General features: G+C 39.8%; 1 protein-coding gene across 6 annotated transcripts; it reads right to left on the bottom strand.

Annotated features, from left to right (window-relative positions):
* Nucleotides 1–267: 267 nt before the first annotated feature.
* Nucleotides 268–21,756, bottom strand: PUS7 (pseudouridine synthase 7). Of its 6 annotated transcripts, none has more exons than XM_065859560.2 (19): nucleotides 21,644–21,756; nucleotides 20,221–20,252; nucleotides 18,717–18,795; nucleotides 17,673–18,051; nucleotides 15,685–15,781; nucleotides 15,471–15,572; nucleotides 15,078–15,222; nucleotides 13,066–13,083; nucleotides 10,669–10,780; nucleotides 9,310–9,387; nucleotides 7,100–7,228; nucleotides 6,756–6,881; nucleotides 6,413–6,474; nucleotides 5,859–6,019; nucleotides 4,877–5,003; nucleotides 4,030–4,131; nucleotides 2,858–2,987; nucleotides 1,699–1,790; nucleotides 268–1,009 (listed from the first exon to the last, which is right to left on the bottom strand). In XM_065859560.2, exons 4-19 carry the CDS (start codon nucleotides 18,020–18,022, stop codon nucleotides 873–875), a joined length of 1,968 nt encoding a protein of 655 aa, XP_065715632.1. In that variant the 5' UTR covers nucleotides 18,023–18,051; nucleotides 18,717–18,795; nucleotides 20,221–20,252; nucleotides 21,644–21,756; the 3' UTR covers nucleotides 268–872. The 6 variants fall into 6 exon arrangements, with proteins under 6 accessions (XP_065715632.1, XP_065715640.1, XP_065715620.1 ...); XM_065859568.2 differs by having other exon boundaries at nucleotides 15,697–15,781; nucleotides 17,673–18,136; XM_065859548.2 differs by having other exon boundaries at nucleotides 17,673–18,136.

Consider the following 21,756-nt stretch of genomic DNA (forward strand, 5'->3'; position numbering starts at 1 on the left):
AAAGCGCAGCCCCGCTGGTTCAGGAGCCTTCGCCGCTTCGTGCCGCTCGAGACGCGTCCTCTCCTGAGGTACCGACCGGGCGCCAAGGGCCTGCGCAGCGGTGACTGCCTGCTGCGTGTGTGGATCTTAGCAACACAGGCTGTTCGGTTTAGAAAGCGGCTGAAAATGCAGTGTCCTTCTAGAACAGCTTAATAATATTTTTTCTACCAGAGGCTTGCCTCATCCCCTGGCAGGCCCAGATGGGTGAAGGCAGTAATTACTGATACAGAGAGTTCTGTGTTAATTTATTTTCAGCACCTGTTCTTTGGTACAGGTGTGAGTAAAGCTGGAAAATACACAAGTATTTTCTCAATTAAAAGACCAACTAATTAAAACAGCTGTACATCTTTACAGCACATAAAAAGCCTTGCTAACAGAATCTGTTACCGCATCAGCACAATTGTACAGCAAAAACTCCTGTGATATAAACGTTTATCGATATCTTAGTTTTGTTGGTAATTATATTCCTAAGCTGTAATTTATTTAGTGTATTTGAAGAGACTTAGAGGTGAGCTGAACTCATTAAAACATTTGGTGCTTGCCAAAAAATAAGCAAGCTAAACATTCTTCCAGGTCTGAAACTTATAAGCCCCCTTCTTAAAGATGCGCCCATGTTACCGCTCAAGCAACTTATTCATTAAAAAGCACCAGTCACTAAGATCTATATTATATTACAGCCACCACCTTGCAATGACTACTGAAGTAAAATGCTAGCACTAATAAAAACTTAAAAAAATACAAATCTCTTACTACCAATCTTCAAAGATTTGTACAGAACATGTAAATAGGAAAACCTCTTATATGTTAAAATCTAAGTCACTTTTGCAGTTCATTCAGCGTAACCAAGTAGTATTCAGTTGTGTCTGGTTTTTTATGCTGGTGTCCATTTTCAGAACTTCTCGAATTGCCATGGTAGCATAAGTGGATGGGGGAAGGGAGAACTCCATCTTTAGTGCTCTGAATTTACCATCTATCATAAGGCATAAGAGGAGACAAAAAGCAAGAAAACATTAAGGACATATATAATGCTTGTTCTGGATCCTACCTAAACTGGACTAAAAGTTCCCATGACCAGTTTTCCCCAACCCATAAAATGAAGCCACCACCACATTCCCGTTTACCATCCATACTGGCATCTCATAAAACAACTTCTTTTATCTCAGCTGGAAAGGGTGTTTTGGGGGTTTCATTCTGTCAAAACAGAATTCCTAACCTCTCTTCACTTTCTCTGGGAAGTAGTGTATTATAAAAAGACTTTATGACCAGAGTTATATAAAATAATTTCAATTGAATTACGTTAAGTATTTGAATAGTCTCTTACGTTCAGCACAAATAATACATGCTCAAGAATATTGGCAGTTTGTGGCTTAATTCCTCCTTGATGCATTTCACAGATATTTATTGCCAAGCATTAAGTCAGTTTTACCTAAGTCTATAAAAAAATGTAACAGTCAATACAGACTATGGGAAGAATTGTGTGCACTCTTGGGAAATAAGGATCCTTATTCAGACACCTAACTTTGGATATCTTTAATACCATTGCTTAACAGTCTAGTTAAATGAAAGTTCTTCCTTAAAAGAGCTTTCAATATGTTGTAGTTCAAAGCAACAGCCGGACCAAACTTCTGTTTGCAGCCATCAGCAGAAAAATCAACATACCTGTAGGAAGAACTGGTAATGGTTTTCCTTCCAGCTTATCCAAATCCGTAGTAAATAATGGGATTTTGGGATCATCATATGCGACGACCTCCCTTTATAAAAGACATAAGATTTTTTAATTATTATTTTTAATTATGTAAACATTATATATTTAATTATTTTATTAAAATATTATTATTCCAATGTGGCAGTTGCAACTGAAATTGAATTGATTTTCTAATAAAATAAGTTAAGGCAGCATTTATGGTGCAATATGTAGTAAAGCTTTGCCTCTGATGAAGATCGTAAGGAAAAAAAAGGCAGTGAGAAGTTTCTTTGCATAATACATCTGTTTTCCCTCATGGGCTGTCAGGATTTCCAGCTGTGCTAGAAGTAGTTTATGAAATTATGGGAAGAATGGTGTCAACTCTTAAAAATACTTAGGGGGAGGGGGTAAGTCTTCATTTTGAAGAAAGCCATCTAAATTTCTTTGAAAGGGCTTAAATACATATTCTGCTTTTTCTGCCGTTCATTTAACAGAAATTACATACTTAATGACAAGGCTGAAAAAGTAACTAGGAGTAGATAACCTTTAAACATCAACATTAATTAAAGTGTAAACATTTGTATTTTTTGTCTCGCTTCTAAACCATCTGTATTTTTTTTGCTACACATCAGCAATCAAGTCTTTCTGCACATTTGTACAGCCATCTGTTCAAAAGGTATTTATTCAGTTGCCATATGACAACTAGGTTGTATCTCTAACATCAGTGATTTAGCAGGTTTAAGTGATCCAAATCTTTCTGATTGACAGATCAGTAATTGGACACCAACTCTCTCATAACAAGACTACAAAAACACTTGGTTTGAATATTATCTATCATGGTTTCAACATAAGTAATTATCTATGAAGTATCCAGGCAGGCCCTTGCAAGGAGTGTAACAACTAGATAGATGTCTTGACACTCATGCTTTACAGAACCAGAGGACCAAGGAAGAAGTAAGGCTGTGGTTCAACTTCAGCTGCGTAAAAAACATGAGGGAAATGCACGGAGACTCCTTCCTACCTGTGTTTCAGCCTACATGGACATCGCTTGGGTCAATCTAACGGTTCATGTACTTAGTTATCCCACATATACTCTATACTGTCAAGTGTAATTTCCTTCATCTTCTATCTTACCAATTGACATTCTGAGGTCGAATGATGATCTTTCTGTATGCTCCAGAAAGTGAATAATCTCTGATCTTATGCCTCATGTTGTTGATATCAAGATTGTCAGCTACTAGCATTTCCTTGTAGGCCTCACCAACTGCAAGAGCAGAAAATATTTAATAGCAGAGAGCATAGCATGGCTGATTGAAACAGCCTATTTACATGGATCATTCCTTCCCTTATATTCAGTAGTTTTCAGCATATATGGGATAGATGCTACAGAAAAGTTTAAAATTACTTATTGCAAATCTTACTATCTACAATGTTAGCTTCTACAACCTGATTAGTAAAAGCTGCAACCAAGAAAGAATCTTAGCAAATCAACATTTCAGCTGAAAAATTTACAAAATATTTTATTGACATTTCACTGACATCTCATACATGCTTTCCAATTATCTGTGTTTCACAAGACTAATCCCAGGTTTATGGAAGGAAAAAAAAAAAAATGGGCCAGACTACCCATTGCTCTATCGTTGAAAAAGCAGCTGAGTGAAGTTGAGAGCCCTCTGAAGAAACTGACTGGTAGGGACCTTTAAGTACACTGCCAATGAGAGGAGTAATTCTGTTACAGTTGTGTGTCTTTAAGTAAGGGCATGTGCATGCACACCTGGGGAACACAGGGAAGGCAAGGGAAATACAAGAATCTACTGCAGCTAAAATGCAGTCTGGTGCCTTTGATTTGCAGTGCAATTGCCAGCATTACTTCATGCAGTTGGGAATTTTAAACAGGAATAAGTTAGGCTCCCCGTGTGCAAATCCTCATATAAATATGTTGAATGTAAAAAAAACCGCAGCTTTTCTTTCCAGTCTTTTAACTCAATGTGGTTCGGTGCCACACACAAATGGATCTTTATTTTGCAAGCGTTTCAGAGATGGGTGATAAATGGGATCCTTGCTCTGGGACTTATTTCTGACAGGCAACAAGTCTCAAGTGACCCAGCTGGTCTTTTGGGGACACTCAAGTACAAGAGCAGTTCAACCAAACATTGAGGAAAACAAGTATATGTATTGGGACACTTGCTTGGCTAAGTAGGGAAAACTCAGACTCAGAAAGGGCAAGGATGATCTAGGGAATTAAAAGATGAGTCACTCACTTTGGTCCCTGGGAAAAACGTACGTAAGTTAACAGTCAGACTTACTTTTATGCTTTGGATAAATAACATCAAATCCAGGCAACGGCATTACTACATCATGGATAGTGTAGTTATCAACATCTCCTTCTTCGATATGAACAGCTGTGGCTACAATCAGGACAGAAAAATGAAGGGTTACCAGTATGGATGCCTGTGACAGTTAACATTACCTAAAGTTAAAACGAACCACTTGATTGAAACAAACCTACTTTGAGAGAGATTACTACTGTGTTTTATGTCTGCTGAACAGACAACATTTCCAAGAAAAGAAGTCATGAGTCTTTAATGCTGTCACAGTTACTGGCAGAATCACAGACTAGTTTCCAGTCACTTTTTTAAGCTGAATGACGTAAGGATTGCTAGATGAACAGTCCCGAACCAGGCATCAGGCATACATGAAAAAGAAATACTATGGATGTTCTCACCCCAGGGAAATGCCAGAGCAAATCCAAGTGAATAAAGTTTTCACTGAGTGGAGTTTCTCCTTTACAAGATACTAATGCAGACAAAAACTTCTGTGGTTAAAACATTCATAACATACTTCCATCGTTCACCATAGCTCAACGAGGTTTGAGTTCATTCTTGAGAACAATCAGCCATTCATAGTCTCTCTTCCCTATCCAGCTCTTTGGAAAAACAAGCAAACCAACAGCTCATGGAAGTGTAAAACCTAACATCCAATTCCTTGCAAAATTTGACTAAAAGCAGCCAATGGATTCAGAAATCACTGGACCAAAATGGGTGAGAGGGAAAAGAAAACATATATGCAGATTCACGTAAACAGATATGTGCCTTGTTTTCCCAGGAATTTGAAGTACGCAGCATCATTGGCTTTTTGTTTGGCTGATTTTACCTCCTTTAAGTGTGAGATCTCCTGGTACAGCTCTAAGCCCATATTCTTCTATTCTCTTGCTCACCATATTATTCCACACATAACTCTGGTAGCTATGGATATACATTAAACGATTATTTCTTGGTATCTAGAGGTAAAGAAAAACAAAAGAAACATTAGAAATATGTACTTTTAGTTTTTTCTCTCAATCATAACCAAAAAGGCATGTATTTGAAACATCAGCTTCCCCAGCAACAAGATTAACACAATTTCTTGGTATACAGATTTGGTTTTTGTTAATTATTTAGGAAAGGAGCATGTGAAGAAATAATGCTTTTATGCATTTGAAATCCACATGAAAAGCCCCTGTGCTTAATTTTTTTTTTTTTAAAACCTTTTTTTTTTTTTTAAATTCAACTGCTCAAACACACGAGGCTATTATAAACCACTGAATTCATCCTCAACCTCCTGAAATCTTAAGTAAACTTTGCAGATGTGAAAGCACAGTGTTATTCTAACTTCTTCATAAACAAAAAATTATCCCTCAGCTCCTACAATGGGCCCAGCAATTTACTGGTGATTAAGTATTTTCTCCAAAGTCTTGATCTTGATTGCAGTACTTGAAAATGACAATGAATCCACCGCCTCTATGCCAAGCTGATTCATTAGCACACTGTCAGTTTGATTTGTACTTTTACAGCAACAGAAAAGCTCTGATACTGAAATTCTGCACAGTTCTCAGATCTATATTATACATGGTTACATTGTAACTGTATTGCTACCAATATACCAGAGATTCTTGTATAAATCGCAAAGCTCATCATGCATACATTAATTACAGTTACCATAAAGCAGTAATTCAAGCAACAAGGCAAGATAAATGTAAAGTTCTTACACTTAACCTTCTACTCATCAAGCATCTATGAGTCTATTTCAAATTCATCATGAAACCATCAAAAGAGCGTTTATTCAAGTAAATACCCCACAGCACTTTTACACTCACTATGCCAAATGCAGAGATTATGTTCTTCATTCCATACTTTAAGAGTCCGCGTAGAAGCTGTCCTTCCACGCACCTTTTTACGGGTAGTTTCTTGAGGGCTGCTGCTGGATCTCTAGTCTTTGCCCACTCTTCTCTGCATTTTACTAAGTAGCCCTTTTCAGCTAGAACAAGGATGTAAAATAAAGACATTTTAACTACACACCAAGAAGCATCAATCTCACCTTCGGTTAAAACAGTTGAATAAAAATTAAAGTTTCAGTCACAGTAACTACCCAGATAAACAGAATCACCCACTAGTTGAGGCTGGAAGGCTTCATGTCCCTTCTCATCCCCACTACAAGAAACTGCGCAGCAAGGAGGGAGAAGCAGAAAGGCAGAGCCTGAAGATTGCTTCTCCATTGCTAAGCTGGCTGAAGTTTAGCATGTGCAAAGTTGTACTCACAAAAGTCCTTTCAAATTAAAAGAACTGAAATCTAAAAATGTTTTTTCCTGAACATGCAATTGTTGGAGGAGGAGAGACAGAAACACTTGATGTATCACTTTTCAGTCCTTACCTCCGGGCCGTGGTTTTAATATCAAATCCATTACTTCATTCCAATTGTTCTGTAGAATAGCTCTAAAATTCAAACAGTAAAGTTTATTAAGAACTGACTAGATATATTTTAAGGAGATTTAGCCATCTTATACAAAAAAAAAAAATCAGTGTTTAGATTTGCACAATATTAAAAGTAGTGGTATTATGCAAGATACCTGCTGAAGCAAGTTCAGAAAAAACTTCTTTCTTGAATCTGAAATTAAAACTGGCACATGCAATATGCTAGAAAAACATTCCCCAGAACACATGAGAATTTATACAGGGCTGGTTTTTTTGTTTCAAGGGATGAAAACAACACATACCTGCCAATTTGATATGTAGGAACAGCTGTGGTTCCAAATCTTTGCATTCCATAGTAATTAATGAATCCAATTTCCCTGAGAGAGTGCATTGCTTGCTCTATCTGGTCATCTGTTCCTGTTATATTTCTAGCATTAAAAAAAAAGTTATAGACAGATTATTAAGGGCTTACACTATTTTGTGATCTACATAATATTAAAGCTCAACATCAACATCATATAGCACTTATCAAATTCAGATCCCTGCCAACAGAAGGACTTTTCTTCTTTTTTGTAACACAGGATGTACCTATTTGAAGAAAAAAAAAAATCCATCACAACTGTCTAAATACATGCTAACATATTACCTGAGGACAACAGTGAAATGGTTCCCTTGCAGTTCTCCTAATTTCAGTGGATGGTTCTTGTAACTGAAATTTCCTAATTTGAAGTTCATCAAACATTTATTCAAATGAGCAAGCCTTTGTGCGGTGATTCTAAAACAAAACAGACAGTGACCAACCTATGGTTAGAAAAGCAGATAGTTAAATAAATATAGAAATGCCGGCATTTCAAAACAAAAAGCAACAAGTCCAGCTTTCCCAATTTACTATTGTTGCCTTTCAAAGTATTTTAATGAAATATCTAAAAAAAATTCTTAAGGCTGCTTATACAAGAGAAAAGGTATACCGTGACAAAGACTGTTAGTACTGTCTTGTCACATCTATGTTACAGTATGCACTCAAAAAACCCTGTTGCAATCTTGATGTATACTGTACCCCACATGCTGAACTCTGCTTTATTCAGGTAACTACACCATGAATACACTCCAGTTAGCACATTCATAAACACGGAGATAAGCAATTAGCCACTGTGTAAGCTTAGTGCGATGAAGCAGTATGAAATCCAATCTGCCACTGATATCTCTCGTTTTTGTTGCTCATACTTTTTGAACCATAGGCTGTTCTTTGCATCACTGAGCTGCTCTTTGACACTTCCCCTAAAATTTACAGCAGGAGAGCCAAGTATATCAACTAGCATGGCCAACCTACTCGCCTCAGCACAAGCTGATAAAGTCAGGTCTCCTCTCCTACATCACCCTCCTCCAAGGCTGTGCAGGAGTTGAGTTCTGTGGCACTGCTGAGCAGACACCACAAATCAGGACATTCCCCCCAGGTCAATGCTCACACCACACCGAAGTTCTTGGACACAGCATTAAATGTGATCATGTTAAAAGTAAATGGAACAGTGCCTGAGATGGCTACACCACAAGTTTGGTTAATGGTCATCACTTCGCAAACTTGCCTTAGAGCAATGAGAATCTGGGGCCTCTCGTGATTCACAAATTAATAATCCCTTTTATATTTGTAAACATATGCACATGCAAACCACTGAGAGGAAAAATACGAACAATTGAGTAGTGAATACCCTACAATTAACAAGGATTTGATAACATTTCTAGCTCTCAAACATTGGAATTTCTCACTTCAGGAGTGTGGTTTTCAGAGAGTTGTAAACAGCAGCCCAGGCAGTGTCCAAGCTGGCTAAACAGATCTTGTAATATATGACTGCAAGGCATCCATCATTCTCAGTTCTGAATGAAACACTAATTTCAGGTGCCCAGAAACCATGTAATTATCTTAAAATACAACAAAATTAATTTTATTTTATCTTAGTAGGTGATATATAGAAGTAGGTTAAGGCAGGAAAAATTCCTCATCAGTTTTTGCCCCTTCTGGCGACTCACAGATGAGCGAAGGCAGTGGTTAGCCTTTTCTGGAGCTGTTCAGGGAGTTCAGTGAGGAAGAAATAAAGATTCCAGCTGGAGGAAGGGGGAAACCAAAGTCCAGAAGGAAATGGGACATCCGTTCCCTCACATCATTGTGTTTTTCTGCTGTTGCATGGGAGCCATACAGCATAAGAGCACAGGAGGCAATTTGGCCCATTGCTTCAGCCAAAGACATGGACCCTGTTTCCCACAAAATAAGACAGGGTCTTATATTAATTTTTGCTCCAAAGATGCATTAGGGCTTATTTTCAGGGGATGTCTTATTTTCCCATGAACAACAATCTACATTTATTCTTGAACAAAAAAAAATCAATATTTATTCAAATATAGTCATGTCATATTCTGGAACATCTGTCTGCTTTTCTTGGTGAAGGGTCTATCTGTCCTGCTGGACTCTATTGCCAATTATTTTTGCCTTTTTACATGTACAGCTGCCTGGACACTATTTAAGTGGACTTTTTCAATGAACTGTAAGTAGGGCTTATTTTTGGAGTAGGGCTTATATTTTGAGCAACCTCAAAAATCATGCTAGGGCTTATTTTTGGGATAGGTCTTATTTTGGGGGGAAAACAGGGTATCCAGCCTATGACTCAGAGCACCACTGACTGAAAATCCCAGCAATCACCATGGCATAAAAAGGGATTAGAGCATCTTCATTAATACACGTGCTTTACACAATCAGGACTTGAATCCACCATTTGTGTCACATGCACACTGAGCCTTCAAGGTATTCAGTGAGACATTCAAGCTGTCACAGGAGTGCAAATACTCCAGGATATTTTCACTTACCTAAGAACAGCGATCTCTTGAACTGTTATAGCCCTTTTATCTTTAGTTCCCATGTAGGAAAATATGTTTGGCTTCACTCTTAAAAGCAACAGGTACAGATGTTATATATATTGAAACAGCCAAAGACAGAACATAATTTTCAGCATAATTACCTAGAATTACTAATCTCATATATTAAAAATAGAAAATATACATATATTCCCCAGTACTAGGCTACAATTTGACACCCCTAAATATGTGTGACATTTTCTGATCTCATCTGTAAGTACATAAAACACAGGGAATCTTCTGTTATATGTCGACAGATTTACCACAAGGGTTCTTTCAGAATATGATCTTTGGAGTACTCCATATGTATCTACTCAATGTACAAATGTGCAGCCACCACTAATTCACTAAAAAAAAAAAAAAATCACGTCCATTTCTTCCTTAAACTTCAAATAATATACTTGAATATCATGCATGCACATTATATGAGAATATGAGAATTTAAAATCCAATCTATTTCTTTCCTTGAGAAGAAAATTTTCTTTACACTTTGTACTTTACAGCTGTTACACAGGGCATATTTCCAGTTATTTCAGCTACAGGCACCAGGGAGTAGCAGGATTGCCATTACATACATTTTTCTACCAAACTATGCTCCTACCGCTCTGTTCTCAAATACAAATACCAGTAGTGCACTGGTTAGAGTCTAGATTAAAAACATTTATTTTTGGACAGGAAGGGCAAAGGGAAAAGGAAGGGAGAAGTGGGAAAGTTTCCCTGTGAGTAAATCACTGAACTGACCCAATTTTAAAATAGTCCTTCCTCTGCAATTCACTGGGTTCACGTCATGCCTTTGGCAAATTTTTTGTTGCTGCACTTGATGGGGTGAAAGGAATGAAGACTCTGTTGCCATGGAGAAATTAATACATGGAACAACAGTTTATCAAGTGTAACTGCTTAGGAACTGATCAGCATATTATCACAACGATATCTGACAGGTTCATAACATACTTGCATATATTCACACACTGGGAAACAAAATGGCTTTTAATTCAGGTTACACGCATTGAGGCTTTGAGCTGCATGAGCCTTTCTCAGATCAGCCAACTTCAATTGTGGACCTTTTTCTATTGAAGCAGTAGGGTACAGTCTTCTAAATTTCCTGGGATCATTTTGTTACATCCTCACCTCCTTCCAAAACTTTGATATTCTAATTTTAGTGTTTTTTTAACACTACACTAGATACAAATTAGGCAATAGTAACCACTTGTGTTGCTTTTACATAATTCTGATGCATAACATTTACAGTAACATGAACCATACAGAGGAAGGAATGCATGCCAGTCAGGCTGGTAGAAACAACAGCCTTACCTTAAAAATTTGGACAGGACATTAATGGCATCCATAGTATCTTTGTTCTCCTTGTACAGTACAAAGTGGCAGTAGCTTCCCCTAGATTTTGGCCAAGAGTGTTTTCTTGGATCTTAAAAAATAAAAGGTTAAAATTGTAAAGTGTCATTTAAAAAGAATAATTACTATTTTTGCCATTGCAGCTACATTTGAAACAAATATGCAAAAGTCAATTTCTACTAATTTCCATCTGCTTTGAAAAAAAACCCAACCTGAGTTACTAACAGCAAAAGCTGCAAAGCACATTGAAAAAGACCTTCTCTCCTTTCACTGGGCTGTAAACTTCTATTGATCAATTCTGTCACCTAGAAAATCTTGAATGAAATGGTGACAGTTCCTTTGTAATGAAATGATCTAAATATGTACCCCCTAATCATTTAACTGCCATATTGCCTGATTAAAATTCTCAAAACCATTACCATTACACTGGATTTCAGCCATGAAAGCCACTCTACATTCCATCTAGTGCCTTCTATAATTAATAGGCAGGGATCACTGGAGCCCTGTTCATGCGGACACTACAATTATTATTTATAGTACTAACATTTTTATTTCTGTACAATTTTTTCTGTGTGTGTCATGCAAAAGCACAGGTCATATCTCTAGAAAAGCCTAAAAAAAAAGTATACTCACAAAAATTACTTTAAGGTGCATTTTTTTTAAAGTCTATGGAAGAGAGAAACCTAGCACAACAGAGGCATTAACAAATAATTCAAGGCAGATACTGTGCAGTGTTTAGAGAATGCCAGAGGGAGAGATAACTTCAGCTCCTGCAGACTAACAACTGATTTACAATTCTGTACAATTATTTGGTGTTTTCTGCAGAGGGAAGAAAACTGTCAATGTATTTGCCAAGCTCTTGTTGCACATAAAAGCCTCCAGAGATAAAACTTTCCTTTTACTATTAGCCACTGTTGATGCTATTACTGGGATGGGGGATTGATTCTACACAGGGTTAACAAACAATTAAGGTGCTTTGTTTATCAATTCTTTGTTTTCTAAGAAAAAGCCTAAGGATTTGTTCTGTTTAAAATAATAAGTCCCTTATCTCTTGGTAGCCACCAAGGGGATATTCCTGATTTTGTACAAAAAGGACTTAAGCATCTTTCATAACAGCAAAAGCTAACTGAACAAGCCGGTCCTATTTCAGTATCCAAACAGCAACACAGGAAGGAAGTTCTTGGGAAATTTTGTGCTTTGTATTCATGTTAGTTTTCATTATATCCCACGCAAATCAGTGACTATCTTTCTGGCAAGAGATAACTCTTCTTGCTTTTTTTGAGAAAGTGCCATCCACACACACACTTCTGCAAAAACGATTTTGCATGCTACAGTATAAATTTTTATGCACTTTGTTTTTAATCACTTAAAAATTATTGCAATGCTTGCCTTGCACCATCAGCTTCTACGAAAAGCCCCCCCTACGGAGTTTCCTAGGACTGACACTGAGCAGTATGGTCCAAAGCCTGTTAAGAGACATCGTGCTCCTGCTGGTCTCCATTCTGAGCGACCACTGTTCTTAACACAGCCAGGGAAACACTGCATTCAGCTTGAAGAGCTCAGTAATTAGAAGGGAAGAGAGGAAGACAGAGCATGATTCACAAGGAAAATCTTCTCCAGCAGGAACTGTTCTTCAGCCAATCCATCTTGCACATGGTCATTTCAACACCCTTCAAAAAGTGAGCCCTAACCTGGGCTAGACTGAAAGGACTCTATAGATACTATACATACCAATGTGCTTCTCATGCTTTGGGCATCCCTTATCCCTTGCTGTGGCCATGCTGAGCACCGGGAGGCTGCAGCTACAGTCCTGGTATTTAACAATTCCGCACCCAATGCTTCACAGTATTCAACTGGGTAGATGGACCAGAGAGACAGTCTGCAGTCCTCATTGCTGTGTTTCAGAGTCATGTTACATGTCTGACAGTAAAATTTTCTTTACTAGCCCTTTTTCCAAACCTTTTGCTGCAACTGAAGGGTTCTTGGAAGCTCTTTTATAATATCGGGATAAACTCAGTTGGTAGTGTTTGAAATACAAGGCTGAAGGCCAAAGGCTGGGCTTAATGAAATCCATGAAAATTTACCACAGATGTCAAACACTATCTTCAAAACTGGCAATTCACATCACTTTTTACTGACAGATTTTTCTCTGCACTGAGTGACTACTGCCTATAATGCACCAGGAAAAGAGGTAGCACAAGCCCAATTCTTGGCTGTTTCAGGAAGTTTTACGCATTACTAAAATTTGGGCTTTTTTTAAGAATTAATTTTGACTAGTTTGGCCAGTCTTGTTGCTAATTAGGAGGTCATAATAGTTGGCATTTCATTTTCTTAGCATGAAATGTCAACATCTCTTACCTGTTGCAGTTCTGACCTCTGTCCCAATGCATAGCATAAAGAGCACAAAAGAGTAGCATTTAATTTTTAGACTGTTGAAGGTTTTTTAGAGGTGAACATGCAGGTTTATGGTTATGGGATTGTTTATGCTTTAGAGAGCATCCAACAGTTAGGTGGTGGATGACAGCAATTTAGACAGTTATGCAATGGAATCGTGCAGAGGCAAACAGTGAACATATGGAAAGCTTCAATCGGAGATGCAACAAACTTCATTTGTGGACAATGATGAAACAGCACTTTACTGACAATTTAGTAAGGTGGTATTTTAAGTATTTTGGGTGTAAACTTACTATAGACACAAAGCAGCTTCTAATTTTAAATTCTAGGAAAATATGTTTGGTAACCTTTCTCATTATCAACAAAAGTAATCAGATGTCTCAGCTAATATTTGAATATTCTACACTTCTGAAATGTTTATTGCCTGGGGAACCTGCTCAGGACTAAGATGTGTTAGCGGCTGTATAAACATAAATATAATCCTGACTAAAAACTTGCACTCTTAAATCCTACATTCATAAGCATTTACACACACTCACTGAAACTGCACACGTTTCTACCAACACACACAGGTATTTGTAGCATCACAACTTAGAAATCCAGGTTTAAATAGATGATGCTCCTCTGCATCACAAGATGGTGCTCCAGACAGCGTTTTAATCCTAAAGACACATAACTAAATTCTTTTCAGTGTATTTCAAATACTTGAACTCTTTCATATAGTGTCTCTTAAATCAGACTGGTCAGCTTAATAACAACCACGTGACTTGAACAACGGTTGAAGAATAGAAGTGGCAGAAGGAAAAGGTGGTGGTAAAACCATTACAAACCAACAGAGAACAAAAGTGGCTGAGGAGAATTTTGTGCTGGCAAGTATACATACTCCATGCATAAAGCATGCAGACATACAGGTTTTCTAAACATGGTTAAACAAGATACATAAACACGTTATAATTGTACCAATAAAAATAAACCATTCCCATATCTGCTTGGAACAAGCCTTAGAAAATAATAACTAAATCGAATTTGGAGATAGTGTTACTTCCAATTTTAAATTATCTTCTTACCATTTCTCTGTCTCCATCTTTAAAATGAAAGGGCTAGGTTTCCATATTTACATACTGTCATTTGTAGTAGGTTAAAATGACATAGGAATGCAATCAGTTTAAACCAAACCAAGCCTTAAGACCTTTTTTTTAAAATGTGCAACATTCTGCATGTAGACAATCCTCTCAACTTACAGTAGCAACAAATTTGTAATAATATTAAAAGATGTAGAACACATTAATTTATCCCCAGTAACCAAAACAGTATTTGGCAAGATTAAGGTGGAGAATACTTCATTTTGAAAATCCTTCATTACTTTGATTATTCTAGAAGAGTAACTGTGATTTATAATAAACAAAGACAATTTTCTGCAAATATAATCAGCCTTGGAAGCAGAAGTAGCCTTAAAAATCATGGTAAATATATAGTTTATATCAAGTATATAGTTTATATCAAACTATAACTCTGAGAAGACAAACAGGTGCCTGTCTCTACTCAAGCCACTAAGAATTTTACCATTGATTTTCAACAGTCAAGATTACACTGACTGTCAGCATGTCAACTCCAACCTCTTAACTTCCACAATGCACACTCAAACATCCAGGTGAGTTCATGAAAGCTAAGTTCAAACAATACTGAAAATAAAGCCCTTGTTTGCTATTTCAGTGCAAACAGGCAAAAAGATCCTCACTCTTCTAACACAGTTGTATTTGATGTACGGTTTGGAAAGAAAAACAAGTAGAAATTTAAATTTTAGACAGTCCTAGTGTTCCTAGGCATTTTATATGCACCACATCAGTTGCAAAGAGAAAAAGGCAAAACCAGGCTACACTAGGAGGTACGTTCCATTTGAAGTACTTACTAGCAATTTTTATTTTGGGGTTAATTTTAAATTTACTTTACCCAACTGCTGTGATACAGAAACTCACTTGCCAGTGCTTTTTTCCCAGCAGCATGATAAGCAATAATGTATTTTTTTCCATCTCGATCTTCCGTTTTAGTCTCCAGTCCAGGAAACAAGGACTTCACAGCCTGATGGATAACTGTTCTTTTTTCTTTGGTGTCTTCAATTACCTGTGTTAATATACACACATCCAGAAACCAAATAAAGTAATACAAAACGGGGTGCATGCTCTGAGTTAAATTTTGCATGCTTAAAGCAAACCTACCAGATTTCACTAAACTGGAAACATTTCAGTATTATCTGCTGCATCATGTTCAAACTGCTCTTACACATGACATGCGCTAGAAGGCACGTACCTTCCACTTGCTCCCTCCCTCATCCTCCCCTCCCCCAAATTGGTATCGTTTATCAATTTTACCTCTATGGCAACACTAGTTTCCTTATTCTTAAGAAGCTGGAGCTCCTCTAAACGCTGCTTGTCGTCATCCGACAAAACTGTAAATGTTTCTTCTGATGGATCCTAATACATATTTGGGGGAGGAAAAAAACAAAATATCCAATAACCCTCATGGAACAACTTTCAGCCTATTCATGTTTTTGCTTAAGCAGCACAGCCATTACCGAATCTTTACCTCACAATTTACCTCATCATCCACTGGAACTGAAAAGTCATCCAAATGGCTCACACGTCCATCTTTGCCTATTTCATGGACAACAAAGTCCGAGTATCTGATAAGTAGAAACACATTAAAATTGTAATTAAAAAAAAACGTAAAAAATCCCATATTGCAAAGCCCTTTTCCCAAGAAGCTGTTTGTTAGCAGAATTCATTCAAGAATTCTGAATTCACATAATTCAATTCATGTAAAAGAAACTTCAACCATGAGAAGGCTGTACTTATTCCCACCCCTCAGAAGGATACCACAAGAACACAGAAGAAAGTCTGGCGTATCTAAACACAGCAGACTTCTTTGCAGATAACCAAACACCTACTGTAGTTATTCTGAGCCATCTTCTCGCTAGCTTGCAGAGATCAGTAATGCAGATCCTCAATCCCACTCATTACCAACAATTAAGACTCTCTTGCATTGCTACAATGTGAACACAAACGCATTTACTCTGTCACTTCGAACAACCTGCAGAATGAATTACATGCTAGCCACTCTTTAAGGGAGGCAGGACAAATCCAGCCCTGTTACATATATCCAATTATAGAGAACATCTTTCAGATAAACAGCTCATCTTGATAGTCTATGACAGCGACAAAGAGTTTGACTGTGACATTTGCAACCATGTCACTACATCCAATAATAAAGACATTCTGACCTGAAGAGAGCAGAGTGTATGTTGCAATTGCTAAACGATTTTTAAGGAGCATCTGCTTGTACAGAAAAAAAAAAAAAGAAAAAAATTCTCAGTCTATGAATGTTGAAGGATGAATGAAACTTTACCCTAGGAATGTTTCTACTGTATCACCCCCGAGCGCCCATTTGCCATTCCTCTGTGCAGCCATACATCATATTGGTAGAATTCCTTCCTGAGGAGTGTTATGTGTCCTCTCTTATTATCTGTAGCTGTCTAGACATGCTAGTGACTGTTACCATAAAAATGCCAGGATTAAATTAATGATAGGAGTTATAAACTAGGATCAAAGAAAAACCATGAGCTCATGGAAGTTTCTACCACCTGGCTACCTTTGGCCACCTTTGTTCAAAACTGGCAGATTTCCCAGGAGGAGGTTCAGCACAGACTGTGTTTCCCAGTAAAGGATTATGCTAGCTGCTTACTGCTCCATACACAGATTAAATACATACATAATATGTACATATCACTTTATGATGTAAAATGATCTAGCTATGAAGCCAGTATTTAAAAACAGGGACTTCTTGCTGTGTAAATAAAGCATCCTTAACTGCTTTGCTAAGTCAGGGCAACAATAATTCTCACTTCAGTGATTTTTGTATTTGCATTGTTTAAGATATTATTTAATTTTTAAAAACTAGATGTTTCATTTAAAAAAAAGCTACTTAACCCCAAACATCTTATTAAATATATTACGTAAAATTCCACACCTTTGTTATAGAATTCCCTTTTATGTTTTGTAAGTGACACTACAACTGATCAGACTATAATTTAAAGCCTAATGGATCACCTGACAATATTCATGGTTAAAGACTTTAGCATAAGAGAGTCAGGGAAAAGCAAAGAACCAAAGAGGGATGGTTTCAGTACTGTTCTCCAGCGCCTCTTGAATCAGCGCTAAAGAGTGGTGCAAAAGGTGAGTGCGCTGCGTAAAGTTTTATGCTGCTGCCAGAGAGCGAGACAAACGGCAAAGCTCAGTGTAATCATGTATTTCTGCCTATACACAGCTTCTTTCTTCGGAGCTCTATTTGACAGGAGAGAGAAGGAAAAGAAAAACAAATAAACAAAACAAAACCAAAAACCAATAACCCCACACACTGATCTAGAAAAATCCCAAATTAAACCTTTCAGTCTCAGCATTAGGAAAACAACATGATGAGCCTCCTGAGTGGCCGCACATAACCCAGTTGCATCCTGTGAGTCAGAAAAGGAAAACTGAAAACAACAGCTGTTTAACATACATAAGACAAAGAGTTACCTTTCTTTTAAGATTCCAGAAAACCCTTTATGAGAACTAACAAATTTAGTTATGCCAACATCACTTTCTGTGAGTCCATGCTTCATCATGTCCGCAAAGCTCTCTGAATCTCCATCTTCATCACTGTCCTCTAGTTCCTCATCTTCCTGCTCTTCACCTTCCTCGTTGGGGATTACTTCATTTTTCGTGTCCTCAAGCAGAGATTTGTCAGATTGTTCTGTTCCAGTCTCAATGCTCTGCCCAGTCCCTGTCTTAGAATTCTCTGAGATCTTCCGCCTCTTAATCTCATCTAGATCATCCTCAGAGTGAGGACGTTTCAAGGATACACTATTCATTTCTACAGTTTCCATGTTTAAGGCACAGTGTAGGGTAGAAAGCCCTGAGGAGCAAGAAGAATGGCTTATTTCCCGTCTGCTTAAGAGCAATATTGATACATAGTCTCTTCACTCCAAGGACTCTGGGCCCTGCAACAGTTCAGGAAAACCACATAACTTTCTGCTTTTTAAAGTTAAACATCAAGTAAAGACTTTGTACAGGTAGAAACAATATGCACTCGGGAAGAGAGAATGGAGATGTTAAGGGGATGTAATACCCACCCAAGGGCCCATGCACATTAAACTGCAAAAGAGCAAGATTCAAGACCACACCAACCATTTACCACCATCATCACTCTTACCAACTCTTACCACAACTGCATCCATCCCTGTGCACACAGACTCCGCTGTCAACAGCAATTTAGTGCATAGGAAACTTTCTGCTCCCAAGCCTTCTGTTAAACATGACTACTCTCCATTATTCCTTGTTCCACCAAGACTCCATCTTGAAGGACTGAGAGAGGATGGCCCGATTCCCCCAAACCTGAAATCTCATCTCTTCCTTTTCTATGTTCATCTCCCCTAACACACACAGTCCCACACAGAACTCCAGGTGGCAGGGATTCAGACCAAAAGATAATAGGGATGAGGTAACAAAATCATTGAATGAGTGGGCTGAACAAAACAACAAGCAAGTGAAATGATCTCCAAGAAGAACATGAATACTCACACTGGTGGAGCAGAGTTCTGACTCCTCCCTGGCAACTTGAGCTGCCACCTTTCTGTCAGCAGAACTAGCACCTTCGGATCTGAAAAACAGAGGAAAATTAACTCTTTGAGACAATAGGCCAAAAAACCCAACTATGAAAACACGTCAGCCACCTCTGAACCCAGGTATAAACAGCTGTGTACGAGCAGACACAGCTACTCAGATGGACAAGTTAATAACAAATAAAGTTATAAAAGCGTTACCAACATAGTGACATAACACAACAATGATACTTAGCAAGCTACAGCAGAGAAGCTTGGTTGTATTTCTATGTTTCTGAAAGGAGACCGGAGTTCCTGTCTCTCAGCATTACACAGCTGGCACACTGGTGTACTGGGGATAAACCACAGCTTTTGGTAGCAGGGGGCTCCATGGGCTCCTGTGCTGGTCATGGCCACCTCCAATTGGGTCTACGACGGACCAAACCCAGTGCTTGCCAAAACTCCAGCTCATCACATAAGCGCATGCTGCTCCTGTTCTGGCTTATTTAAGAAAGGCAGGAGCTGCCGGTGGCAAAAGTGTGACAGTGCACTAAAGAAGAAACAGGGGGAGGCATGGGGAAGGGAATATTGCTGACAACATGGCTGGAGGGACACTCCTGGAAAGAGGCTCTCTGAACCAGAGCAAGGACAACCCTGAGGGGACTGCAGCCATGGAGGTATCCATGCCAGCACAGGGACATCCTTGAGGGGCCCACATGGGAGGAGAAGAAATGAGAAAGAAGGAGCAGCAAAAAGAAACCTCCATGCAATAATCCCAAGCTCCTGCATCACTGCCACCTCGCCCAAGGGATGGAGTGTAGCCTGTGTGGAGGGAAGATGAGGAAAGCAGGGGAGGAGAGGTGACTGGAGTGAAGCTGAGGCTAAGGAAGCGGAAGGGAAGGAAAGGAGTTCTCCCCAAGTGTTTAACTGTTTTTCCTCTTTGTATCTCACTAGCCAAATCAGTAATTAAAAGTTTATGTTAACTGGTAATAAGTCTCCAAGTCAAGACTGTTTTGCCCACGACAACAGGCAAGTTTCTAAATTAATAGGATGTAACAGTTACTAAGAAACTAATCTAAGCACAGAGCAGTATTTTCAAGCTATACACAACATCCTGTATTATTTCTCCAGCCACCAGATAGCATATCCTATCTAATTTTAAAGGGTATGTTTTTAAAGGAAGACTCATTACTAAGTTAAGAACCACCATGTGGTGGGTTGGTAACTAACTGTTGCCAGTTAGCTGTTGGCCGCTGCTGGTTTCACTACCTGGACATTTTTGCTGCAGAGGTCACAAACTTAGGGTGAAGAGGCAGGAACAACTGTTTTAGAAACACCAGAAACGTTTTCCTCGAATGAAGAACTGAAAATGCATGCTATAAAGAAAGAATGGACAAAAAGGAAATAAGAACTTATAAAAGTGTATGTACGGCCTGAAGAGTGGCAAAACACGCAGAAGCAGAACAATTAGCAAATCAATGTACCTTCAATCAGAAAGCACCAATTTCAGTTTGTCCTGAAATAAAAGTGAAAACCTTATTTTAAAATGTTGAAAAAAGAAATTCATAGCCAAGATAAACAATTCACCATCATTTCCAGATTCTTCTCCTATGTACCCAAACTTACAGAGCCCAGGTTATAAAGCACAGATGTGGAAAAGGCTTCTAGATGGCTTGTGAATGTCTTTGCATGGCAAACAAAACACGGCACAGTGAAAACCTCTGTGACACCTGCCAAAGGTGGTAACAAGACAAATCTTGTAAAAATTGTAGTACCTACTTACTGCATGGTACAAACTGCTAGAAGAATTCAACATGGGCCACAAATACTCCAAAGTTGTCAGATACAACTTCTTCTCACAGCAAAGGACTGACTCACATACAACAAAGTACAACCCTGTGCCAGAGGGTGGCTGCCATCTGGGAAAATTTTTGGAGGTTTATTATTTGAAGCAGCAAGTTGAAGTGAGTGGGGCACAAACTGTCTCACTCGGGCAGACTGCTAGTGAGAGGCACCTATTATTTTCTGACAGCTGCTCAACCGTCTTGGTCCTTCTAGCAAACAGGTGTCTCCATAAAAGCCAGAATCTGCATAAACATCCACAGCTATTTCAACACAGACCATGTTTCAGCAGAGACTGAATTTACTACTATGAACAATGCACTTGATTCTCCCCAGCAAGAAACGCTGAGCGATTACTTCTGGCGCGGTTCCTACCAGGCAGACACACAGGCTGCTGGGGGCCATGGGGGACTGCCCACTTGAGAGAATAAATACTGGTAGGAGCGCGCCAGAGCTGGGTACGAGGCGGATCGGATTAAAAGCAGACCGATGAGGGAGCGGGACCCAGCCCCGCCCGCAGCAACCCTTTCAGGCGGCGCAGCGGGACACCCGCCCGGCTGCGAGCAGCGCCTGCCTCCCGCCATGCGGGGGAAGCCAGCACGGCCCGGCACCCGGCGGGGACACGGTGCAGGGGAGCGGGTGCAGCCGCAGCGGGCAGCGCTCCGGGAGGGCCAGGCCGGAACAGCAGCGGCAGGTTCCGCGGCCCGGCTCTGCCGCTGCCAGCCCCGAGGGCAAGCGGAGGGGCTGGGGCAGGCGGGAGGACGGGGAGGCGGCGCCCGGAGAAAAGCGCTGCCGCTGGGATCCCGGCCCCGCGCGGCTCCCGCTCGCCCGCCCGCCGCGGGAGCCCTGGAGCGGGCCGGGGAGCGCCCGGCAAAGCGGGCGGAAAGTTGCCCCGAGGCCGAGCTCCCACCGGCCCCGCGCCTGGGCTGGGAGCGGGAGCCGGGAGCCGGCCCCACCGCAGAGGCCGTGGCTCCCACCCGCGCGCTGAGGAGCCCTGGGCGGCTGCCGGGGGCGGGCGCGCCTCCGCCCGCGCCGGGCAGGAGCTGGGGAGCGGGTGCCACTTACCGCACGGCGGCACGGGAGGACGGGCCGGCCGCCAGCGCCGCGGGGAGCGAGGGGGCGGTGGCGGCAGCGGGAGCGAGCGGCGCGGGCCCGCCCCGGCTCCGCGTGTGCGGAGG

Source organism: Patagioenas fasciata, chromosome 1 (genome assembly GCF_037038585.1).
Source record: "Patagioenas fasciata isolate bPatFas1 chromosome 1, bPatFas1.hap1, whole genome shotgun sequence".
Taxonomy (NCBI): Eukaryota; Metazoa; Chordata; class Aves; order Columbiformes; family Columbidae; genus Patagioenas; species Patagioenas fasciata.

Coding starts and splice junctions, on each gene's coding strand:
- PUS7 (XM_065859560.2), bottom strand. CDS start 18,022: ATGGAAACTGTAGAAATGAATAGTGTATCCTTGAAACGTCCTCACTCT. Junction 15,223..15,470: donor AAACTAGTGTTGCCATAGAG/GTAAAATTGATA, acceptor ATATTAACACAG/GTAATTGAAGACACCAAAGA. Junction 2,988..4,029: donor TATTTATCCAAAGCATAAAA/GTAAGTCTGACT, acceptor CTGCTCTTGCAG/TTGGTGAGGCCTACAAGGAA.